Genomic DNA, 24,962 nt, shown 5'->3' with positions numbered 1-24,962 from the left:
TTCATCAAGATTGTCTTTTGTTCTGTGGTGTGGTTCCATTTAGCAAACATCAGTTAAGCCCCTATGATGTTCCAGGACCTGAGCTAATTGCTGGGGGTACAAAGATGAACAAATCACAGCCCCTAACCTCAGGATGATAACAGTCTAGTGAGGGAGGCAGACACAGAAGTTCAGGAGTGTTTCTCAAAGTTTGGCCCAAGAATCAAGGGCAACAGATCTTTTTCTTTGTAGCTTCTTTCATAACCTCTGAGCATGCTTTTTTTTTTTTTTTGTCTTTTTGCTATTTCTTGGGCTGCTCCCGCGGCATATGGAGGTTCCCAGGCTAGGGGATGAATCGGAGCTGTAGCCACCAGCCTACGCCAGAGCCACAGCAACTCGGGATCCGAGCCGCGTCTGCAACCTACACCACAGCTCACAGCAACGCCGGATCGTTAACCCACTGAGCCAGGGCAGGGACCGAACCTGCAACCTCATGGTTCCTAGTCGGATTCGTTAACCACTGTGCCACGACGGGAACTCCTGAGCATGCTTCTTAAATAAGCTCCCTGGGTAATTCAGAAGCCCTCTCAAGTCTGAGAGCCATGGTGTGGCACTTGCACAGTAGGCAACAGGCCAAGTTAGCCAAGGTAGCAGACTTGTTCTGACCATAGTTCACTCTGAATCATTAGTTTTTCCATTAAACTTCAGATGCAAGAAGGACTGTTGAGAATGGAGGTGGATGTGAGCAGAGAGAGAGCACAGGAAGGTGGAACAGGATGGGGGCTTGGGGAGGACAGCACCCTATCCTGAGTCTACTCTTTGGAGTGATCCACAGGGGCAATGCCTGTGCAGAAAATGGAGAGGGAGCCACAGAGGCTGAAAGCCTATCAAGATGCAGGGCTAAGGTCAAAGGGAAGGATGGAGGGATGAGTGGGAGTGTCTTAGACCACAGTGCAGCTCCAAAAGAGTTTGCAGAGTGAGGGGGATTGCTAGGACTAACGGTGCTGCTCAGATGAGAGTGGCATTGCCCAGAAACTGGCCTGTGTTGGTGTCCTCAACCCATGGGAAGTGCAGCTTAGTGCTAATGTGATTGGATTTCCAAGCCCAGCAGCCCAGGGATGGTTATCACCTGAGAAGTTCTGTTTTGATGTGTCCTGGAGGGCTGGAAATTCCTAGGGGCTGGAGGTTTACCCCATGATGGTGCCTCCTTCTCCACTCTGCTGTCAGAGCCCTTGTGTGGCTGCTCCCATGGGAGCCACCCACTGTCCCCACAAAGCACAGGCTCTCAAACCTCAGAGCACAGCCTAGTTCTCTGGGGCCAGCTCCCCGCTCTCCCTGTTTAGATAATGACTGCTTGAGATTCAGACACTTTAGAGTCCTTGTTCCTCTTCCTGCCTGTGCACTCTTTCCAAGCACGAACTGCCATCCAAAGAGGGGTCAGGGCTGGGGATAGCGTGGTTTCCATTAGATCTATGCTGCTAGAGGGAGAAGCGGGAGCAAACACCACGTGGTTGTCTGCATGTCTCCTTGTGGGTGAGCAGAGGAATGAGGAGGGAAAGCCTGTAACCTGCCCTGTAACGGAGGAGCTAGTCCCCTTCTGCCGCTGAGGCTGTGCCCCTCCCCCACCCCCACAGACCACCTGCACCCAGCCGGCAGAGGTGGGGCTCTTTAGGGGCCTCTGTGTGAGACTGGAAGATAGAGGCTAGTGGTCCCCACTGGGAGGGCTGTCTCTACTCCTGACTGGGGCAGAGCTCCAACTTGAAGGATTGTTAAAACAGAACACAAAACAGCCAGGGCCAGAAGGCAGAAAAGGAGAGGCTACTGGGCCAAACGCCAATTTATCCCCAATGGTCAGGTGGTGGGAGGAGGGACAGGTAGGGAGGGACATCTCTGGAAGTTGAGAGAAGAAAGATAAAACCATGGGTCTGACAGCAGGACAGCCCCCAAGAAGTTTTGCTTTTCCTGATCATAGTGGCAATTAGCTGCCAGAAAGGACCCAAGGAACCACCGAAGGGCTGAATGCAGGTGGTGGGATGTTTCCAGCTAAATCATTCATGCTAAATCATTTATTGAGCACCTGTGATGTGCCAGGCATTGTTTTAGGCACGAAGTGATCAGAGGTGGGAGAGAACAGAGAAGGGGCAGCCCCCTTCTCCCACTAAAAGCTCTGGGGGTGTCTTCTGGTCACCCCTGAGCTTAAGGCAGACTCTGGGAATGGATCGAGGTCAGCGCCGCCCCTCCCCACAGCACTGCCAGGGCAGCCCTGGCAGAGGGAGGTTACCTGAAATGTGAAGTATTCATCCGCGGGGGCGTTCAGCATGTTGCAGATCTGTAAAGCACACGGAGGTGAAAATAATGAACACTGAGTAGTGGAGCCATTAACCCACAAAGAAAGGAATGGGAAAGAATGCCTGGAGCCCGGATTTCTGCCCTAGCTCTCACTGCTTGCAGGCCCTCAGCAAGGCTGAACTTGCTAACACCCTGACCTTCAGACAAGCTGGGACCTGGGGTCCTTTACTGGGAGTGTGTTCATCTGAGCAGCAGAAGACAAAGAAACCATAAGTGACTACAAATAACTACATGCATGCACAGTTGGGGCAAGTTATAAATGAAACACAAAAAGGCCACAAAGTAGCTGCCATGTCGAGATGCTGGGAGCAAAAGCAGGATGCCGCTGTGTGATCCCTGCACAGGGCACCAAGGGAGGGGGTGGGTGGGTCACCTGAGCCAACCCCTCCCCACCCTATTTAAAGAACCAGCTTGCCCCTCCCAGGAGCAGGCAAGGGCACCTGTTTCTTATTGTTGATCCCTCCTACTGCAACACCGGTCCCAATAAAGCCTTGCAGGAATTTCTCATCAGGCCTCTTCCAATTACTATTGATCAAAGGGTCCAAGGACCTGGGTAGGTAACAAAGTTAGCTCTGCTACTAATTAAGTCACTGGATGATATTTAGCCCCACATCTGCTCTCTCCTACTCTCTCAGCCTCTAAGGCTTCTTCTTCCAAATTCAAAGCAACTAACTGTTTAGACCAAAACATGGAGAAATCTGAGCAGAAAGACTTTCCTGCCCACGCAGGTGTGACAGCAATGCTGGGAAGGCTCTATTTTCTTTCTTTTTTTTTCTCTGATGTGGGATCCAAGTTGGAAGAAGGTAGCTAAGGGGCAGAAGGAAAGAGCCAGACCGCCTTTCAGGTACACCAAAGTAAACATTCACTATGAGACATTGCTTTAAATGCTAAATTCAGAGACTATTGCTCACATCCATAAGGACAAAAATCACCCTATTTCAGGTCATTTTGAATTATCCTTACATCAGGTCAAATCCACGAATGAGTCTTAATAGAAGACTATACTTTTCTTCCCACCAAAATTAGAGACTTTTTATTTATTTATCTTGCTTTTTAGGGCCACACCCACAGAATATGGAGGTTCCCAGGCTAAGGGTCGAATCGGAGCTACAGCTGCTGGCCTATACCACAGCCATAGCAACACCAGATCTGAGCTGTGTCTGTGACCTACACCACAGCTCAGGGCAATGCCGGATCCTTAACCCACTGAGCAGGGCCAGGGATGGAACCCGAAACCTCATGGTTCCTAGTCAGATTCATTTCTGCTGAGCCACGATGGGAACTCCATATTAGAGACTTTAAAACATAGCATTTTAAAGTTGGAAAACACTGTAATGATTAATTTTAGGTTTTTTTCTTTCAAAGATGAGGAACTAGATGTCCAGAGAGGTTAAGTGATTTTGTTCAAATTCATGAGAGGAAGCTAGAACTGGGATCTACAGGGAGGGTGCTGGTGGAATGGCCGCTCCTGGTGAGGAGTAGAGAAAGCCCTCATTTGTACCTGCTGCCAATTTCAATATCGTAAATACTCCCATCATGGGGGATGTCAAGCTGCCAACAGTTTAACAAATGCTTGCAAAATTCCTGAAATCTAACAATGTGATGAGCAGGTGGGAGCAGGCTTCTACTTCTGCACTCACCCTGCCAGCCCGTCTGGCCCAAAGGACGTGCTTTCTGAGAGTGGTTGAACCATGTCAACCATTTTTGTCCTACTCTTACAAAGCAAATGTGACACTTTTTCAAAGTTTTTGTTAGTATAGACAGCCTAAAAATTTCAGGCATCATTTGTGGTGTCCATTAATTTTATGATCAAATATGAAAAAAAAAAAATGAACCGATTGGCTGAGCATCCTTCAGGTGTTTTAAAGGGGCAAAAAAGCAGTTTAGTTTTCCTTTCTGACCTTTCCATCAGGAGTATCGGTTTTAGTCCAGATTTTTCAGGCTGCCAGAGAACATCTACAGATGGCCAAGGTCCCAGAGGCCAAGCTTTTAACTCAATATTCAAAAATCCTCTCTACCCTCCCTATTTCTTCCTCTAAGTTTATAGGTCATCTTAATTCCAGCTTGGTTTGATTCTGTATTTACTTTTTAATTATTTTTATTTTTTCCAGTATAGCTGGTTTACAGTGTTCTGTCAGTTTTCTATAGTACAACAAAGAGGCCCACTCACACATACATATATACATTCTTTTTCTCACATTATCTTGCATCATGCTCTATCATAAGTGACTATAGTTCCCAGTGCTATACAGCAGGATCTCATTGCTTACCCGTTCAAAAGGCAATAGTTTGCATCTGTTAACCCCAGATTCCCAGTGATCCTGTATTTGACACCTCCAACTCTACAAATGTAATTCTACAAAGTAATTTTCATTTTTAATACCTAATGTTTTCAATTCTAAAAAGTCACTCCACTGAAGTCTGATGTTTCCCATTCAGAGCTGGGATTTACTGCTTTAATGAGAACCCTGTGGGCATGTGCTTCCTAGGTCCAGCAAGGTCCAGCTGAAAGCCTGCCTTTATGGGAAAGGGTTTGTGAAAAAATTATCAAGGGAAAAGTTTGAAAAAGCTAAAAGGGAATATTTTAAGCAGTTTAGAGGAGCATCATACACAAATAATTATGATTAAAATTGAAGACTTTTTGAGTTCCCATCGTGGTGCAGCAGAAACGAATCCGACTAGGAACAATGAGGTTTCCGGGTCCATCCCTGGCCTTGCTCAGTGGGTTAAGGATCTGGCGTTGCCTCAAGCTGTAGTGTAGGTCGCAGACGTGGCTCAGATCTAGTGTTGCTGTGGCTGTGGCGTAGGCCAGCAGCTACAGCTCCAATTAGACCCCTAGCCCGGGAACCTCCATATGCCACGGGTGCGGCCCCATAAAGACAAAAAGACCAAAAAAAAAAAAAAGGAGAAAAAACTGCAGACTTTTTTTTATGTTTTCAACATTTTTTTTTTCTTTTTATGGCCACACCTGTGGCCTATGGAAGTTCCTGGGCTACTGGTCGAATTGGAGCTGTAGCTGCCAGCCCAGGCCACAGCCACAGCAACACTGGATCTGAGCCTCATTTATGACCTACACTGCAACTTGTGGCAACGCTGGATCCTTAACCCACTGAGTGAGGCCAGGGATGGGACCCGCCTCCTCACAGAGACCCTGTCAGGTCCTTAACCCACCGAGCCACAGTTGGAACTCCTGGTTTCAGTATTTTTAATCATCGGTACAGTTGTTTTATTTTTCCCTCCAAAATTGCATTCTATTTTATTGCTTTTTTAATTAAAGTGTAATTGATCTACAAGGTTGTGCCAATTTCTGATGTACAGCAAAGTGACTCAGTCATACATATATATATACATTCTTTTTTATATTATTTTCCATCATGGTGTATTCCAGGAGATTAAATATAGTTCCCTATGCTATACAGTAGGAGCTTGTTTATCTGTTCTAAATGTATAGTTTGCATCTACTAACCCCAAACTCCCAATCCATCCATAAAACAAAACAAAACAAAACCAAAAACGAATTAATGGCATTTTCAGCAACATGGATGCAACCAGAGAATATCATACTAAATGAAGTCATAAAAAGAAAAACAAATACCATATCATTTACATGTGAAATCTAAAATATGACTCAAATTAACCTATCTACAAAACAGAAACAGATTCATAGACATGGAAACGGACTTACGATTGCCCAGGGGCAGGAGTAGGGAAGGATGGATTGGGAGTTTGGGGTTAGTGGATGTAAGCTATTATATGTAGGATGGATAAACAACAAAGTCCTACTGTATAGTACAGGGAACTATATTCAATATCCTGTAATAAACTGTAATGGAAAAGAATATAAAAAAGAATGTGTGTGGAGTTCCCACTGTGGCTCAGCGGGTTACGCACCCAGCTAGTATCCGTGAGGATGTAGGTCTGATCCCTGGCCTTGCTCAGTTAAGTAATCCTAGTTGCTGTGGCTGTGGCGTAGGCTGGCAGCTGCTGTTCCAATTCAACCTCTATCCTGGGAACTTCCATATGCTGCAGGTGCAGCCCTAAAAAAAAAAGCCAAAAATAAATAAATAAATGTGTGTGTGTGTATCTGATATATATCTGAATCACTTTGCTGTACAGCAGAAACTAACGCAACATTGTAAATCAACTTCAATTTAAAAGTGGGCATAAAGCCCTTTATACCAACTGCAACAGCTTTGGGAGTATCAAACTTGATTAAAAACCCTAAATAGGGCGTGGAAAATGGCCTGCTGGGAAACCAAGGATAGGGTCCAATCGTCAAGCTATTTGGCTATCTAGTGGGGCTGAAAAATCATAGTATCTGTTGATTCTTTTAGGAACGAACTGGAATATTTTGGTCATTACCACCAAGTCAGCAAGGACATTTAAAAATATTTCAACACTATAAGTCATCTATACTTTAATTTTTTAAAAAATAGCAAACAAGAAAAAAATCCAATGATTTTGGAGCAATTTTGAAAACCTGACCTTTGTTATTAAATATTGCTATTTATTTCCAAAAGACCTAAGACCACTTCTCTCTTCTTTCCCCCTTCTTTCCTTTGGCATGTTCTACACTACGGAAAGAGATCATGGCACCTGGTGAGGCCACCTGGTCCTGTAACCAACTATGCCCAGGGTTTAGGCATCATCTTTGAAAGCCCAGAGTAAAGCATCCCTACATAGGGAGATTATCTTGTAGTCATAATAGAATTTTCCTTACTCTGTCACCATTCAGAACCCAGCAATGTTCACACTCACTCAGCAGAGGCAAATTTGCAACAGTAAAAACACTAAACCACCTAGATTTTTGTTCCACTTCCCCTACAACACTTGGGTGACTCTTCCAGTCATTATAATTCAGATGCGCATTACTAAATAATGAAGATGCATGAACACTGACAAAAACATAATGACAGCACTAAAAAAATAAAATAACTATGCAAATGAATGCTGTAAAAAATTTTTTTTAGAAACTTGAGCTTGAAGGAGGAAGAAAAATGCCAACAGAAAGAAATGTTGAAGCTGCAAACACTCTTTACAGGGAGGAATCCTGATGCCAAAAAAGTGATACCAATGGTAGAGAAGCCCAACTTGGGAGAGAAACCCACCATGAGGAGGAGGCCAAGCAGGAAAGCTACGGAGACCCTTGTCCTCTGGCCTCGAGACACATGAGACCCCCCAGGGGCCTCTTGTTAGCTGTCTTCCCACCCCTGAGCTCTCTTAACCAGACCTGGCTGACAGTCTCCCCACCCCCATCCCACCCAAGAAACCAGGGCAAAAATCCTCACTTCCCCTCACTACATTTTTTTCCTTTTTGGGGGCAGCACCCGCGGCATATAGACATTCCTGGGCCAGAAATCAAATCCAAGCCATATCTGAGACCTGTGCTGCACCTGTGGCAACAGAAGATCCTTAATCCACTGCACCGGGTCCAGGGATTGAACCAGCAATGCCACAGAGACAAGCCGGATCATCAACCCACTGTGCCACAGCAGAACCTCCTTGACTCTCTACATTCTGCATTGCAATCAGAAGCAACGTTCTTTCTTTACCTATTTTTCTTTTTTTTTTTCAGTAATTTTCCATGTTTCAAACATCTGGACCAAGGGAACTAACTTGAGTTCAAATCAAACCCAGCATGAATCACAGTCATGACCTGCCGAAGGACATCTGAAGTCTGTGTGGCTGCAGAATGAGCTTGGAGATGGATCAATTTTGCTCACGTTGACTAAATATTTTCTTGTAGAGTTCAGGAGTCTCTAGTTCACCTACATTCAACGGCAGAGATTCCCCTCTCCTGTGTCCTGTGCCAAAGTGGCCACCTCACCCTTACCTGGTGCATTCTTGCTCTCACAGTTGTTCCCATCTCTTAGCTAATAAGAGGTTCATCCAACACTATATAAAATGTGAACTGTTCAATAACTTACAAATCCATTTTCAGCAACATATGTAGGTAACCCACTAACAAGAGTCCAGTGGTCTGTGGGAGGTGTCCTTGAAGAAGATAAGAAAAAAAAAATTGCTATACAGGGAAAATCACGGCTATACAGAGAAATGCACTGTATACAAGAAAATTAAGTGGCAACTCCTGCAGCTACTTCATGGTAATACTCACGGAATGACCTTGATCTCTTCTTTTCCATGTAAAATGTAATCGATGATCTTATAAAAGATGATTTCCTAAGAGGAACAAAAGGGACTAGGTGAAAAATCTTCCCCAGGAAAACACTTTTCCTTAATCAATATACAACTTTAAAATTTAAATAGTACTTTATTTCCCAACCACATTTCTCTGCATAACATACATTACCAAACTACCCATGTCTTAATTACAAGCTAACTAGAAATAGCATTGGCCACTAATCTACATGAACAAGCCTTGAACAAATTTTAGAAAGTTAAATTCACCCTAACAGCTTCTGGGGGAGTCTTGGTTTTTCTTTTAACTGATTCCTTTCTATTACCTAGAAATACCTGACTAATCACTTCGGTGGAACAAATCATGGGATTTCCTACTGACTGTTTTCTCTTCCCGGCTGTAGAGTGTCACACCTTCCAGCACTCGCATATCTGAACAGGTGGCTCAGAAGCAGGATTTGGTAGATACGTTGCCAAAGCTGGAAGTGACTTGAGAATCAGTCTCTCTACTTCTTTGGGCAGAGGAAGAACCTGAACATTCCACCCTTTGCCTTCCCTTTCCTGTGTTCTGGTGGCACAGCTTCCTGTGAAGCTTGCAGTCAAGGGGGAAAGGAAATCTAATCCAGCCCATCCCTGGAGTCCCAATCCAGCGTGTCAGAAGGAAGGCCTAGGCACAGTATGTCTATAAACCTCTGCAGGAGGTGCTGATGCTTCCCTGTGTCTCCCTGTCGAGAAGCATGAAGCCACCAAACCCTGGCTTCACAGAAAAGGAAACTGAGATTAAACAACAAATTAAGGCAAGGGCCACCCTGGGACTTGAGCTCCAAACTCCTTGTCCAGTGCCCTTTTGACTACTTCAAGGTCCCCCAGGAAGTTACAGGACTAGAACCCAGTCCTTCCCCAGCCAGTGCTCATTTCCTCTACGCATGGCCTCCTCTGGTTTGAGCACCTGGTACCCATGTACAGATATCGTCAAGGAAGATGTTTGCACTCACTCTGCCATCTGGCGTCTTTGGACCTTTATAAGGCTCAACTTCTCCCAGCTTGATTGGCCATTCATCATAGAATTCCTGGAGGCAATTATATTTAAACATTATTAAGCAAACTGTTCTGTGAACTCTCCTATCTTATAGGAATGTCATTGGTTTGCATATTTTATGGTATTTTATAATTCCGGAATTTTAAAACTCTTTTTTTTTTCAGCAATATTGCTTATGAACCCGTAACTGTAAACAAATCAATCTTTTTAATCTGTAAAATGGGGATAATAATGAAACTTATACTATACGGTCACTGTGTGGATGCAATGAATAATACAAAGTTGCAGTACCTATCCTGACACATAGTTAAAAGTACTCAATAGATAGCAGCTATTTTACAGACAATTAAACTAAATCCAGATAGGTTAGGAGGCTTGGCCAAAGTCATGTTGAGTGGTGAACAGTGTTGCTTGCCTTACCCAACATACATTCCCCCCTTCTTCCTTACTAACAGAACCTGATTTTAGGTAGGTTATCAGGTGGCTTTCTCAGGGAAGATGGGTCTATGTAAGGTGCCTGGAATTAGTTTGAGGGCAGGTATGTGTCCTGGAAAATGAAGGGAGAGAAGTCTGCCAAGGGGCTTCTGGGAGACATTTCTCATCTGAAATGTCTCCCAGTTTTGTCTTGTCTATGCACCAGGCATGGAGCTGCAATAGCCATCTTTGCATCATAAGAAGAGACCTCACCAACAACGTAGAAGGAAGCAGAAACTCTGCTGGCGAAAAAAAGAAAAGCAGCTGGGATTTTGATAACTCTATTGAGCTCTGAATTAACCAGCCTTAGAACTGCCCTACCTTGGAACTTCTTGTTAAATGAGATAATAGCCATCATGTTATTAAAGATTCTTTTAGCTGGATCTGATGTTACTTGCAGTAAAAAGCATCCTAACCAATACACTCAGAAAGTCCCAGAGCCAGGATCAGAACTCAGCTCTCCTGACACTTAGTTCTATGTTTATCCACTTTTACTATAAACTATAATCCACAATTACTACAAACAATAACTTCCAATCACATGGAGAGTAATAAATGATATAGTATTCATTAGTCATGTTGGAGAAATCCAACAGAATTAATGAAGCGAGATGAGAATGATATGTGTGAATAATATTAAATATTTCGTGACTTCTACTTTAAAATAATTTTAACTTTTCAGAATATAAATCCTCAAACTTGTAATAATAATATAATTTGGAGCTCCCATTGGGGTACAGTGGAAACAAATCCAACTAGGAAACATGAGGTTGCGGGTTCAATCCCTGGCCTTACTCAGTAGGTTAAGGATCCAGCGTTGCCGTGAGCTGTGGTGTAGGTCACAGATGCAGCTCGGATCTGGCGTTGCTGTGGCTCTGGAGTAGGATGGCAGCTGTAGCTCTGATTCAACCCCTAGCCTGGGAATCTCCATATGCCACAGGTGTAGCCCTAAAAAGTCAAAAGACAAAAAAATAATAATAATATATTTTTATGCCCTGCTATGTGCTAGACCCGACAGAGATACAGATTTAGAAATACAGATTAGATAGATAGATAGATAGATAGATAGATAGATAGATACATACATACATACATACATACATACATACATACATATAATTTCTAAATAATTCCAAATGCTCACAACTGATGAGAAATGTCTTCATCTAACAGATGAGTAAATCAAGAATCAAAGAAAAGACTTGCTGAAAAGGACAAAATCAAAAGAACTGACACTTCAAGACTTACTATAAAGCTACAGTAATCAAGGGAGTATGATATTGGTGAAGGAATAGACAAACTGGTGGAACAGAATAGAGCCCAGAAAGAGACCTATACAAATAAAACAACTGATCTTTGGCAAAGGAACAAAGGCAATGGAGAAAGGACAGTCTTTTCAACAATTTTACTGGATCACCTGGACATCCACACGCAGACAAAATGAATCTACACATAGATCTTACAAAGATCACAAAAAATAACTCAATGTGGCTCATAGGCCTAAGTGTCAAATGCAAAACTATGAAATTTCTGGGGGATGGCATGGGTGAAAATCTAGGTAAACTTGAGCTTGGTGGGATTCTTTAGATATAATACCAAAAAATGGAAAATTAGACTTTATTAAAATTAAACTTCTGAAAACAATACTGTTAAGAAAATGAAAATATATATCACAGATTAGGAGAGAATATTTGCAAAACATATCCAATACAGGATTCGTATTCAAAATATATAAAACTAGGAGTTCCCGTCGTGGCGCAGTGGTTAACGAATCTAACTAGGAACCATGAGGTTGTGGTTCGATCCCTGGCCCTGCTCAGTGGGTCAAGGTTCCGGCATTGCCATGAGCTGTGGTGTAGGTCGCAGACTCAACTTGGATCCTGCGTTGCTGTAGCTCTGGCATAGGCTGGCGGCTACAGCTCCGATTCGACCCCTAGCCTGGGAACCTCCATATACCGCAGGAGCGGCCCAAGAAATGGCAAAAATACAAAAAAAAAAAAAATATATATATATATAAAACTTTGGAAATTGAACAATAAGAAAATAAACAACCCAATTAAAATTGAGCAATTAATTGGGCGATTAAAAACACACAAAAGATCTAAACAAACATCTCATCAAAGAAGATATACCGATGGGAAGTAAGCATATGAAAAGAGGCCATTACATGTTACCAGGAAATGCAAATTAACACAATGAGATACCTATAAGAATGACCAAAATCTGGAACACTGACAACACCAAAAGCTGGTGAGAAGGTGGAACAATAGGAACTCTCAATTATTGCCAGTGGGAATGCAACATGGTACAGCCACTTTGGAAGACAATCTGTTTCTTACAAAGCTAAACATAGCCTCATCATATGATCCAGCTTTAGCCCTCCTTGGCATTTACCCAAACGGGTTAAAAACTTATGTCTACACAAAAATCTACACACAACAGCAGCTTTACTCATCATTATCAAAATTTGGAATCAACCAAGATGTCCTTCAGTAGGTGAATGGATAGGCAAACTATGCTGTACCCAGACAACGGAATATCATTCAGCATTCAAGAGAAATAAGCTATCAAGCCATGAAAAGACATGAAGAAAATGTGAATGCGTATTCCTAAGGGAGATAATTTCATCTGCAAAATTTACATGCTGTATGATTCCAACTACATGACATTATCAAAAAGGCGAAACTATAGTGGGAGTAAAAATATCAGTGGTTCCCAGCGGCTTGGGTGGGGAGAGAGAAGGATGAATAGATGGAACCCAGAGGGGTTTAGGGTAGGAAAACCATCATAAGGTACGATACTTTAATGGCAGTTATATGACTTATGTATTTGCCCCAAATGCAAAGAATTGTACAATATAAAGAGTTGAACCTCATTGTAAACGGTGGACTTTAGTTAATAATAACATGTCAATACTGATTCATCAACTGTAAGAAATGTGCAACATCAAAGCAAGATGTTAATAATATGGGAAGGAGGGGTGGGAAAGGAAGAGCAAGGTATGGAAAATCTCTGATATTTCTGCTCATTTTTCCTGTATATCTAACTTATCCTAAAAGAATAAAGTCTATTAATTTTTTTTAAAAGGCTTGAAGATACATATATCTAGGAAGTGGAAAAGCCAAGCCTAGTTCTTCTTTGCTTCAGAATGCATACTTTTACCTCTATACCATACTTTCTTGGCACTAGTTTTTTTGTTTGTTTGTTTGTTTTTTGCTTTTTAGGGCCGCACCCATGGCATATGGAAGTTCCCAGGCTAGGTGTCAAATCAGAGCTGCAGCTGCCAGCCTACACCACAGCCTCAACATTGCCAGATCTGAGCCATATCTGAAACCTAAGCTACAGCTTATGGCAATGCCAGATCCTTAACCCACTGAGTGGGATCGAACACACATCCTCACAGACACTGTGTTGGTTCGTAACCTGCTGAGCCACAACGGGAATTCCCAAAATTAGTTCTTATGATCTATCATGACTAGTAATCTACATAGTGTATCCTTTTTTTTTAATGGATGGCACTTTGCATGATAGGCATTTTACAGGTGATTTTAGGTGAGACAGAATGTACAGAACAGTGACCTTCTCCTTGGTCATGTCCAGCAATCCAATGGAGTAACGTTCACAGTTCAGATATGTTCTAACAGTGTAGAGTGCTTTGTGAAATTGCCGCTCAACATCCGTGAGCTCTTCGAATACTTTGTTGGCTGACCACATAAGGATCTGAAAGTAGATATTACCAAGAAAACAGTTAGAACAAAATACACAATGAAGAGCTAGGGCATCAGTCAGAAGAAGACAGGAGGTGCATCAGATAAAATGAATACATATCACCAAACGACGTAATTCCATTTTTGAACATGTACACCTTTTGAACTAGTACACATCCAACTTCTCAGATTCTCTGAGTGGATGATGAGCAGACCTTTGCAAGGCTGTGGGTTTAGGAAAGGAGAGAAGCCGCGACTGGTCCCCATGTCCAAAAGTTTTTGACTCCAAAGGGCAAGTGATCTAACAGTAAATACAGAGACAGTCCCTGGGCAGAAGGTCCAGTATTGGTGGCCCACTGGCGCCTGATGGCCCTCATGGTGAGATAGCTACAGGCCTCCTTCCACCCATCCTGAGCTCGCCAAAGGTTACCTCACCTGGACAGTTAGAATGGGGCAGGCCTTGGAAGTCCTTCATCACAACCACCCTCCCACCATTGCACCAAGGAAGAAACCGAGGTCCACAGGGTGGTGCAACTCAGGGATCCTGACCAGCCATGTTGTTCTTTATCCCTCTGGCTCGAGGAAGCAACAGGCTTTGAGGAGCCATTTGCTTCTCAAATTAATACCTTGACTAGGTACCAGGAGCTGCTAAGAGCTTTATATGAACTAATTCATCTAATGACCATTTGCTTGTCATAACAACCATGTGGGGTAGGTACTATCATTATCATCACATCTCATACAGAAAGAAACCATGGCTACCCAGGATAGAGACTGAATAAAGCAAGCCAGTGTTTGGGGGTCTGCTCCGTGTGCTTTAAACCTCCACGAAGCATAGGAAGAGTCTGCACTTGTTACCTCTGGGTCCCTCTGTCGCACAAGTCAACATGAAGTGATTAATGTCACCTGCCCTTTACCTGGCTTCTTCGGGATTCAATACTGTACAGGTAGTTGGTATGATGAAGCTTTAGGATGACAGAAACAAAGTTGAGGTATTCGGAAAAGACCTACAGGTAGCAGAGAAAAACAAATTAAGTGTGACAGCTTTCCTTCAGTTATACCACGAATAAATTTCTTGAGCCTCCAACAGGATGCCCCGGGTTAGCATTACCTCTTCATCCTGTTTGGAAAACTCAGGTGCATCTACTTTGTTAACTGCCATAATCACAGCAAGAACCTCCTTGCCCATCACGATGGGGGTTGCCAGTAGGTTCCTGGTGACATACCCGGTTTGTTTGTCCATGAAGTCAGAAAAATGGTTGTTCTGAAAGATACATTCACACATTTGGCAAAGCAGCACAGAACCACAGAGGGCAGATCTAGGAATGGCAACAGATCATTCTCTCTAGTCCAAGTCCTACCAACAGATAACCAGACCCAGCACGGTGGTCCCAAGTAAACATTCCCCACCCACTCCCATCCTCACTTAGAGAGAATGAATGAAGTGCAGAATGAAACTGCCTGTTTCTGAATGAGCACTTCCCATCTGAGCTATGGCCTATCTAGGTTAGGCTGAGGTTGGGCCAGGAATAAAGAGGTGAGGTTGTGGCCAAGAGGAAAGTGAGGTGCTAAGAGGAAGGGAGGAGAAAATGCAGAATTACAACAGGCAGAAAGGATGTGCCAGGAGAGCATGGTGGGGATTCCGGGTCTATTCCGTGGAGCTCTTTTTTTTCAATGGCAAAAGTAAAATGTGCACTTGAAAGCTGTCAACCCATAAATCAAAGCATAAAAAAAAGAGATCGACCCCCACCTCCTCGAAATCTCACCTAATGCAGGTCTGTGCACTGGGTTCTTGTCCAGTATGACTCCTTCTATGCCTTTCTCTACACTCGGACAAAGCGTTTTCTTTTTTTAATAAAATTTTCTTTTCTAATTGTATACAATCCTTTCATCACTTAACAATATCATGTGGACTCCCCTCCAGACCTATGCATATGGACGTGAACTCATCTTCCAGATTCCTGCCTACTACTCCACAGTGTGGGTTGAGCTCCACGGCCAGCTCAACCATCCTCTACTGAGTCTGTCTGCTTAGAGCTTTCCCCACTGCAAACAAGACTGCACTCATCACTCTCACTTTTATTTTTAGGCAATGGAGTCCCCAAAGTGGATATATCAATAGGTATCTGCAGATTTTAATGACACAAATTATTTTTATCAAAGCTTGAAATTCTTACTGCCATTGGTCATATAGGAGAGAACCACCCTCTTGCCAGCACCAGATAATTAAGTTGTTCAATGTTCTATCAAGTCAGTGTCTTTCATTCATAATTTTTTCATTCTTTCCTTGGGGAAAATGCAGTATCATCCCAGATGCAAGCTTCAAGCGGTAGGAGGGAGAGATGACTTTAGTACACTAACCATGGAAAGCAAAAGGGTGTCGTGCTAAGTTTGGAGAAGGGAACAAATGGAAGGTCTTGGGAAGAAGGTCAAGGGTGGCAGTTATCCTATTGACTGTAATTGAGAGGAATACTTTAGTTGCATGTAGACTGCTGTGGGTCCTTATTTTTTCCCCTTACCTGAGTCTTCTTCAATTAGAACTGAACTTTCAGCTTGACTTTGAGACCCATGGACCAAAATTAATGTGGTGGTCCTTTCACAAGTTGTACTATATTCATTTCTCTGTGTTGATGGTGCTTCTAAAAGCAGCACAAACTTTGGAGGCTGGTCTCTGCTCAGTTTCCCAAAGTAAAAATGTCCACTGATGGAGCACCCATTGTGGCACAGCAGAAACAAATCTGACTAGAGTCCGTGAGGATGCAGGTTCGATCCCTGTTCTTGTGGGTTGGGGATCTGGTGTTGCCATGAGCTGGGATGTAGGTCGCAGATGCGGCTCAGATCCTGCCACTGCTGTGGCTGTGGTGTAGGCCAGCCACTGTAGCACCAATTCAATCCCTAGCCTAGAAATTCCCATATGCCCCGGGTGCGAGCCTAAAAAAAAAAAAAAAAAATAGTCCACTGGTGCGTGACTTCCGGGCCAGAATTTCCAACCAAGAACAAGGGCTGCTTGGACAATAGACCTCACAGCTCCCACCAGAGCAGGAGACCTGGGCTGTGCCTCAGAATCATCTGCAGATTAATGCAGATTCACAGACTCAAAGCAGACCCACCAAATGCTAATTTCCTAATGTGCAATCTGTCTTCACCAGGAATCTATACTTTAAGTACATCAATCAGTTCTGTGGAGGAGCCTTAGAAATGTGAGATGCTAAGGGAGTCAGATGCAGCCCTTGACCCCAGATGGCTTTCATACCTTCCCAAAGGGAAACCACACAAATCAAATATTTCATATGCATCGCCTAATGGTGAAGAAGATTCTGAAGTCAGACTTCCTTGGCTGAAACCAGGCCCCAATTTACTAGCTGTGAGACCCTGGGCATACTATTTACCCTCTGCATCATCGTTTTTTAATCTAAAAATAAGGACTCTAATATTATCTACTGTCTAGGGTCCCTGATGTGAAGAGAGAATAACACCATGTGGGCAGAGCACTTGGAAAAGAGTTGGCCACATAGTAGTTGCTCAATAAATACTGGGAAGAGAAACCTGGGACTTTGGAGACTTCCCTGGATGAGAAGTCTTTGTTTCTGCAATTATCATTTTGCTCCTACTTCTAGCTTTTCTAATCAATTCTAATCACTGAAGAAATTAAATGCTCCTAGCTGATGTAGGACTCTGATGCCCAGGAGCAAGCTTGCTCCTGAGGGCCAGCTCTCTACCCCATGCCATCAAGAGCCATATTTCTTTCCTAACTACATTTTTTTTTTGGGGGGGGGGGGAGCACCTATGGCAGGTGGAAATTCCCAAGCTAGGGACTGATTCCAAGCCACAGCAGTGACAAGGCTGGAACCTTAACTGCTAGGCCACCAGGGAACCCCATTTCCTAACTTCTTTTTTTGTTTTGTTTTGTTTTGTTTTGTTTTTCCTAACTACTTTTTCTGTGACTTCTCTCTGCCTCCTGTAGCATTTTCATCCTTAGACCAGAATTTCTCCAAACTTTGTGAGCTTCTTTCTCTTAATCCACTGCTAGCCCAGGCCAGCTTGCTGCCATTTCGCTCCTAACCTATCATCCATTACAGATTCAATCACTGTCATTTACATGGTGATTCTGGGCACTAAAGGAGTAACCCAGATGCCCCAAACATGCACCGTGGATGGAGTCAGACAGCACCTCTTCGCAAACACATTTCACTCTGCCTGCTTCAAAACTCGAGGCTATTTAATTCTAGATTCAAAACATAAGGAAATGTTCTTACATTCAATTGGCTGTCTTGAGAAAATAATAAGTTTCGAAATGCAATGCTTGAGACCAGTCGCCTGTCTCCTTGCATGGCCCTGCAATAAACTTTTGTCTGCTCCAAAAAAAAAAAAAAAAATTTCAATGCTTTCTTATCATTGTATCTGCAAATCCTTGATACAACCATCCATCAAATTACAGGGGAGGGGAGGGAATGGTTTCCGGTTTTTTATTTTCACTGGTTCAAATCCTTGGTGAAGTTTCTTCGAGTAAATCTTGTATTTTTCAGAGTCACAAACCCCCTTTGAGAGTCCTTCTTCGAAGAAGCCAATGAAGGCAATTGGGAACACTGTTTAGAAGGGCAGGCTGTCTGGACCCCTCATCCCATTTTAGCATCATTAAATTCTGATTAAACATCTTAAGATTGGGAGTCAGAAACAGAGGAGGGAGGAAAATGAGCTCTAAGTACCCTGTTAATTATTGAAAACTTAGGATTCTCCCATTGCTTTCTTTTAAACCACAATCAGGAGAACCACCCATAGAGTTAATCACCAGCTTTCCCAATAGAACAAGAAATGATTAACTTGAGGAGGATATGTCTCAGTTTCCTGTTATTAAGTTTCCCTGCCTTTAACCTGTTTTAAAAACAAGCAATAATCATTGACCCGGTTTTGGCCACTCACACCCACCCCCTAGCTCCTCTTGGCATTAATATAATATTGTCGTAGCTGTCATTGATAGAGCACCTACTAGAAGTCGGGCACTTTGTGTACGTTTAATCTGTACATGTGGTCACCTCTGTTCCTCAGGTGCAGAAACACAACCCATCATGCAGTTATCCGGTCTCAGACCTGGATCTGCGCCCAGGTCATCTGATGCCAAAGCTCTCACCCGACACCGTGTGGCTTCCTTGTTGCCAAGGCTGGGGACATCCAGTTCTGCCTCTTCATCTATGTGTGAGAAGTCCTTCCCTCCCCACGCCCACCTGGCCAACCAGAGAGGAGCCATGTGTGCTCAGTGCTGTGGCAGAAGAGGGAGGCCTCGAAAGACCTGGGTTATGATGCCCTAGACCCACCACTTCCTGCCGGTTGACCTTGAGAAGAGTCTCACATACACAGGATGGTAATAAAAATATGGTCCTTGCCCCTGCACAGGGTCTTTGCCAGAATCAAATGAGATAAAGAATGAGAGAAATCTTCACAAAGTGTCAAAGGCAATAAAAAGGTGAAGCATTCATAGAAATACCATTTAAAACATTGGTTTCGAGCTCCTTTCTCTGCAGATTTTTCTGGAATGATGTAAGTACAGCGAACATGCAGAGCTGTAACATAGGGTGAAGATGGAAAGAGTGCTGGACACAGAGTGAGGAGGCCTTGTCCTCTCCAGCCTTTCTCAGTCCCTGACCAGACCACAGACTCTGGGAGAGACACAGCCCCCCACGACTTCAACTCCCTGTCTGCCCAAGGGAAGAGTTAAACTGAGGACCCCAGTAGAAGAGTTAAACTAAGGACCCCAACAGCCCTTTCCCTCTAGTCATCCACAGTTGATTTGAAATCCATTTCCTCCTCTTGCATCTGCTCACCCAACAGACAAGGAGTTTTCAACATTGGCTGCATATTAGAATCACCGGGGGAGCTTTTAAAACCTACTTCTGGCTGCATCCCAGCCTCTGAGAGTCTGGTGTAACTGGTCTATTGGGAGTCTCACGCACCTGCATTTTTCAAAGAGCTCCCAGTTTAATTTTAATGTGCGAACAGAGTTGAAAAGCACCATTCTTGGAGGAAAAACAAAAATGTGTAGAAGCAGTAGAAATGGAAAGCACAGGAGGCCTTTGTCCCTCCTTGCAGCTCAGGAGGGTAAGGGTGTCTGTCTTCACATGTCCTCAGGAAAGGGGAAATCAGAGAGACATCACTCTCCCCTCTTCCATTTACTGCCCTGTCCATGGGGTCGGGGGTAGGGGAGGGAGGGGTACCTATCAGGGAGAGCAACAGACTCAGGCCACCCAATCTCTTAGGCAGCTCCATTCTGTCCTTCTGTCCTCAGCATGGAGCACTGAGCTCGCTAATTAATAAAGGAGCACAGTAGAAGTCATTTTATCCAGCTTTTCTCTTAAGAAACTCTTTTTAGGAAAAAAACCTTGCATATCGCTTTTTAAAGGTTGCTGTCCTAGTCATTTTGGAGATGGCCTCAGTCAGAGGCTGGCCAGAAGCGTATTCCTGTGACAAAACCCAGGGGTGAGGGCAGAGCCTCCTGGCCAGGGGTCTGAGCACTCTGCCTTAAGGGCCCACCTCAGTTTAGTCTCTGGAAGCAGCTGCAGTTGGCCTCAGAATCCTACTCAAACAAGCCTGAATGCACTACAGGGAGGGACCGGAAAGACTGGGGACTCTCTGGTGCCCAAAGGCAACCGTTGCTCCTCGGGGGGCTGTCCTGTGGCTGTTTGCCGAGTGTTGCTAATGTTTGACAACTTCTGTGCCTTCTAGATCCAGGCACCCCCTCCCCGCCTGGCTGTAATCAGCTTCAGGAGGGGATTATCCTCCCCACCCCCATCCCCACCCCACCAGCTGCCCCCTCCACCAGCCGCAATAAACCTCTACAGAGAAAGCATCTCAGGGGCTGCTCCGCATCAATTCTGTTCCATCATCATCTAATTCTCCCCTTTTGTTAAAAGCAAATCAAAATGACGGGACTCAGGTGTAGGAAAAGGGCTGGCAGAGAAAGGCCAGGATGGGAACTTTGGTGATGGCTGAGGGGAAGGATTATGGGTGATTTGCATTTCCTCCTTTTTGTTTGTGTGAACTTTGTAATTTTTTTGCGGTGAATAAGCACTGTGGTACTACACAGAAAGTTATTTTTTCTGCTTTTAAAAGAGCATAATAATGTGTGCACTCTACGATCAGTCTTCGGGAGGGTCCAAAGGTCCTATTTACAGGATTGGAAATTCTTGATAGATCTGAGCTATGAGTGGTTGAGCTGGCCAATGGTACTTAGTCATCACCTAAACTCACATTTGCAATGACCCAGATGAGAACATCTGAGCATTCCGAGGGTGTCATTCTCCCTTTTGCGCATTTGGTCTGTAGGTGAGAGAATAATTCACAAGCCAATTCATTCCAAAGACCTGAGTGTCTTCAAAGGATTGTGGGTGAGAGGCGTGGAGAGCGGTTCAGGGGCTTTGGCATCTGGCGTGTTGGCTGATCTCACCAGTGGGTGGCCAGCTTTGCCCTGTTGGTCAGGACAGTGCCCAGAGCACAGAGGAGGTGTGAGGGAGCAGATGTGGACTGCACCAGGTTCAGGTAAGGCTGCCCAATAAAATGCCCAACATTCCATGGGACACAAACTAAAACATTACCATTGATTATCTAAAATTCAGATGGAACTGGGCATCTTGTAATTTTATTTGCTAAATCTGGCAACCCTGACCTGGGGGTTCCTCTTCCTCACCCTGCCACCACCACCCCCGGGTTATAACCAAATCAACAGCCCAAGGGTGGCCCCTGGACCCAGTTCTCTTTACCAGTGTTCCTTCCCAACCCCGCCAAGACCTCATTTCCGCTCCACTGTCATCATCAGCCCACATACCTTTTTCACATCTGGGACATTAAAGGTTTTCTTCGTGTGAGCCACCCAGCCCACTATCCCAACATCCAACGGAAACACAGCTTCTCTGTCGGGGACCACCAGGTTGTCCTCAAACTTGGAAGTGGGGGTGACATCGAGCAGCTTGGAGGCCACCTCGGGCGTGCCGTTGCGGGCCCGGCACAAGAACATGCTGCAGCGGTCGGCCTGCAGCAGCTGCGCCAGCCTCTGCAGGGCCCGGTGCACCGCCAGCTCAGCGCTGCCCGCCTCCTCGCGCAGGATCCCCAGCAACTCCAGGCACACGGCCGCCTCCTCCGCCAGCGTCAGGCCGGGGAAGGATGCGCTGGCCTGCGCCCCGCCGGGCTGCGAGCTTTCTCCCCCCGCCTCCACCCGCAGCTTCTTGTCAAAGTACTCCTTTGCAAACTGAGGGTTGTCCTCCAGGTATTTCTCTACCGATTCTTGGCTGATCTCACCCATGGCGCGGCTTCTGCTGCCGTGTTCAGAAAGGAAGCCCCTCAGAGCACCACCAGAGGCAGAGCGCCAAGAAGGCGATGCATCTTGGTCCAAGTCACCCGGAGAGCCCCAAGGGGCTCCTCACAGGACACCCAAAGGCCGAACAGAAAGGTTGTTGAGCAGAGCTTTCAAACGGCCTGTAACTCTTGGGATGTGACAGAAGGTCCTGGCTTAGAGTGGGCTTCAGGAAGCATGGGATTAAAGAGTTCTTCAGGACACGAAATCCCTAAGCATTATTAGCTCATAAGTCCTCTGAGAATCCGCAGAGGATCTTAGTCTGCCAGCCAAGTGGCAAGTCAAAATAACCATTCCAGAAAAATACCAGAACCTTGACTGCTGTCGGCAGCAGGAAGAAACATCCATGTATCCATTAATTATATTACATTAGCATCCATTGAAAATATGACTTGTTCTTTCATGATAGCTCTGTGAAGTGAAACTATGTCAACCTTGGAAATGTCTGTTTATTTGGCAACTTTAATGAACATTTGGGAGAGACGGGAAGGGTTTAGCAGCCATGCAGCAGGACACTGAATATTAATCTTTTCTTTTTAAAAGTTTTATTTAAAAAAGTTTTATCGAAGTATAGTTGATTTACAACGTTCTGATCATTTCTGCTATATAATCTTTCCTTTTCTTAAAAGTCCTATGATTAGCCAGATTGCTTGGCTGACTCTTTCTCTAAAACCCTCACCTCTCCGTTCCCCTCATTTAAAAACTTGGCCTCAGAGATGTTTTAAAGGAACAAATCTTGGGCTTATACTTGGGAGCTGAACATGGCAAAATATTTGTCCATGATTCAAGCCTCATCAAATCACAACTTATACAACACTTGTCAAAAGACATGATCGTAAAAGGCAACCCATGCAGCTGCTAACTGGGTTTTCCTGCTAAGCATATTAATTTGGATTTTGTTTTCAATAGTAGTAGCCAAACCTCATGCTTTTTTTGTTCCGAGGTACGGTCAGTTGAATCTACTGGATAATAGCCGTCTTGTCTGTTGCTAGGATCCTTCACGTGTTAGGGGCTTCTGGCATGGAAAGACCACTTACCCCTATTTACTTTTGTTTAATGTTCAGGTTTTTAAGCTTTTACATTGATTAAGCACATTTTCCCAAATATTTAAACACAATTATGCAACTAATAAGTCAAACTACACATTTCATGAACCAATTTCCTTGAATAGTTAAAAAGGTGATTTCAAATTTAGTTAAGGTCTTTTAAGCATTTCAGTAAAGCTACAAACCTTATATGACACATTTTCTTGAAAGAAAATATACATAACATGTTACAGGGACTCTAAAATTTATTGTTTCACCCACATTTAAGCCCACTTCAAAAATAGCAAGGCTCAGTGGGTTAAGAATTCAACTGCAGGGGCTCAGGTTGCTGCAAAGGCGTGGGTTCAATCCCTGTCCAGTGCACTGGGTTAAAGGATCTTGCATAGGTCTCAGCTGCAGCTCAACTCAATCCCTGGCCTGAGAACTTCCATATGCCAAGAGTACGGCCATAAAATTAAATAATTTTTAAAAATTAGTAAGGATGTGGTTTTCACTTACTTCTCTAGATTTTAAGCTTATCTCTCTAGAGTGATAATGGTCTTAGTAGAAAATAAAAAGAGATTTATTGAAGTTGTAGGGACTAGGTCAGGAAATGAGAGGTTCCTGATGGTTCCCGTGGTTTTCCCAGGGGAACAAAACTCACACTGGTATTTACTGAGCCTTGTCCCTTCCTATGGTTGAGTCTACTTGCTCCCTCAAAGGGTCTTGCCAAGCACATACCCTTTCTTGCACCTCCCTCTGTCACACCCAGGTCCAGTCTCAGGATGGTCCGCCTCGGATTACTATTTACCTTATAACATCCTATTAACATCTCATTATAAATCAAGTACTGCAGAGGTTTAGCTCCTAAGAGAAAGGAGCTGAGTCAGCTAAGTCACTCCGATGGGCCCAGCATCCATCTTCAAACAGAGCTGCAGACACTCCCTGGTTGGTTTGTGTGATGATGGTGCTGTTCCTACTTCTCCCAAGAAGCATGCGTGTGCTTACAGTTCCCTGCTGCTGTCCCTCCCTCTTTACACACACAGAGAAAAGCACACGTCTGCATCCTGTAGAAATGCCCACATAAGTTGACATCACTCCACTTATGAAAATGAAATTTAATTTTAAACTGAAGCGTGTTCTATTATAGTCCTCATTCTTTTGTTCTGATGACTTCTTCTAGTTTCATTCACTTGCACATTCTTTCAGCGCATGTCTATGGATGGTCCATTATAAGCAAGACATCATACTAGCTCCTGGGGTAGGGACTCCAAGTTTCCCTTTTTCCGATACTCCTCTCCTCCTAGTTATATGGGAAGATTCCTCTCTGCCCTCTTCCAGCCATAGGGCCATGTGACTAATTTTGGCCTACGTGTTGTGAACATAAATGTCTCTTCCAGGTAGGAGCAATCAATTGACACTATGAGCCCCTCCAGGTCCCTCATTGCCATATCAGTTGCAGATGGAGAGGTCTTATGAATTCCTGAGTGTGGATGTCATTGGAACAGAGGCTCCTTGCTGACCTGAGATGGACATCTAGCATGAGGGAGAAATAAATCTTTCTTGTGTTCAGCCTCTGAGATATGAGGGTTGTCTGTTACTGCAGCATAACCAAGTCAGTCCTAACTGTTACACTTCTATTGCAGGGAATGCGGGGGATGAATAAAGCTTGGTCCCAGCTTTACAAGCACTTGTGGCATAGGAGGGGAGATAAGACTAGGACCTAAAAAAGTCATGAAGGATAGAAGAGAATAGCATAAAAGCCAGAAGTGAGGGACATACACAACTATGGGACTTCATGTGATATGGATATGGATCCATATCTATAGTGGGTAGAGATGGAGGAGAAATTGAGTGTGTTCCATGTGGTGATAACAGCAGAAGCAATAGCATGGGGTGTAGAGTAACGG

At 44.1% G+C, this 24,962-nt stretch overlaps 1 protein-coding gene across 1 annotated transcript in view; it reads right to left on the bottom strand.

The window, feature by feature from the left end:
• PDE6C (phosphodiesterase 6C) overlaps positions 1–23,409 on the bottom strand; it is a 71,872-nt gene extending 48,463 nt beyond the window's left edge. Inside the window, exons 1-8 of the mRNA XM_047761097.1 lie at positions 21,503–23,409; positions 14,798–14,950; positions 14,604–14,693; positions 13,559–13,699; positions 9,462–9,536; positions 8,444–8,508; positions 8,256–8,322; positions 2,261–2,308 (exon numbers count right to left, since the gene is read on the bottom strand). Coding sequence (XP_047617053.1) covers positions 2,261–2,308; positions 8,256–8,322; positions 8,444–8,508; positions 9,462–9,536; positions 13,559–13,699; positions 14,604–14,693; positions 14,798–14,950; positions 21,503–21,976 — 1,113 coding nt within the window. The 5' untranslated portion in view covers positions 21,977–23,409. The remainder of the gene's footprint in view (positions 1–2,260; positions 2,309–8,255; positions 8,323–8,443; positions 8,509–9,461; positions 9,537–13,558; positions 13,700–14,603; positions 14,694–14,797; positions 14,951–21,502) is intronic.
• Positions 23,410–24,962: the final 1,553 nt, after the last annotated feature.

This window comes from Phacochoerus africanus, chromosome 15 (assembly GCF_016906955.1).
Source record: "Phacochoerus africanus isolate WHEZ1 chromosome 15, ROS_Pafr_v1, whole genome shotgun sequence".
Lineage (NCBI taxonomy): Eukaryota > Metazoa > Chordata > Mammalia > Artiodactyla > Suidae > Phacochoerus > Phacochoerus africanus.
This window is presented reverse-complemented; position numbering and strand designations above follow the sequence as displayed.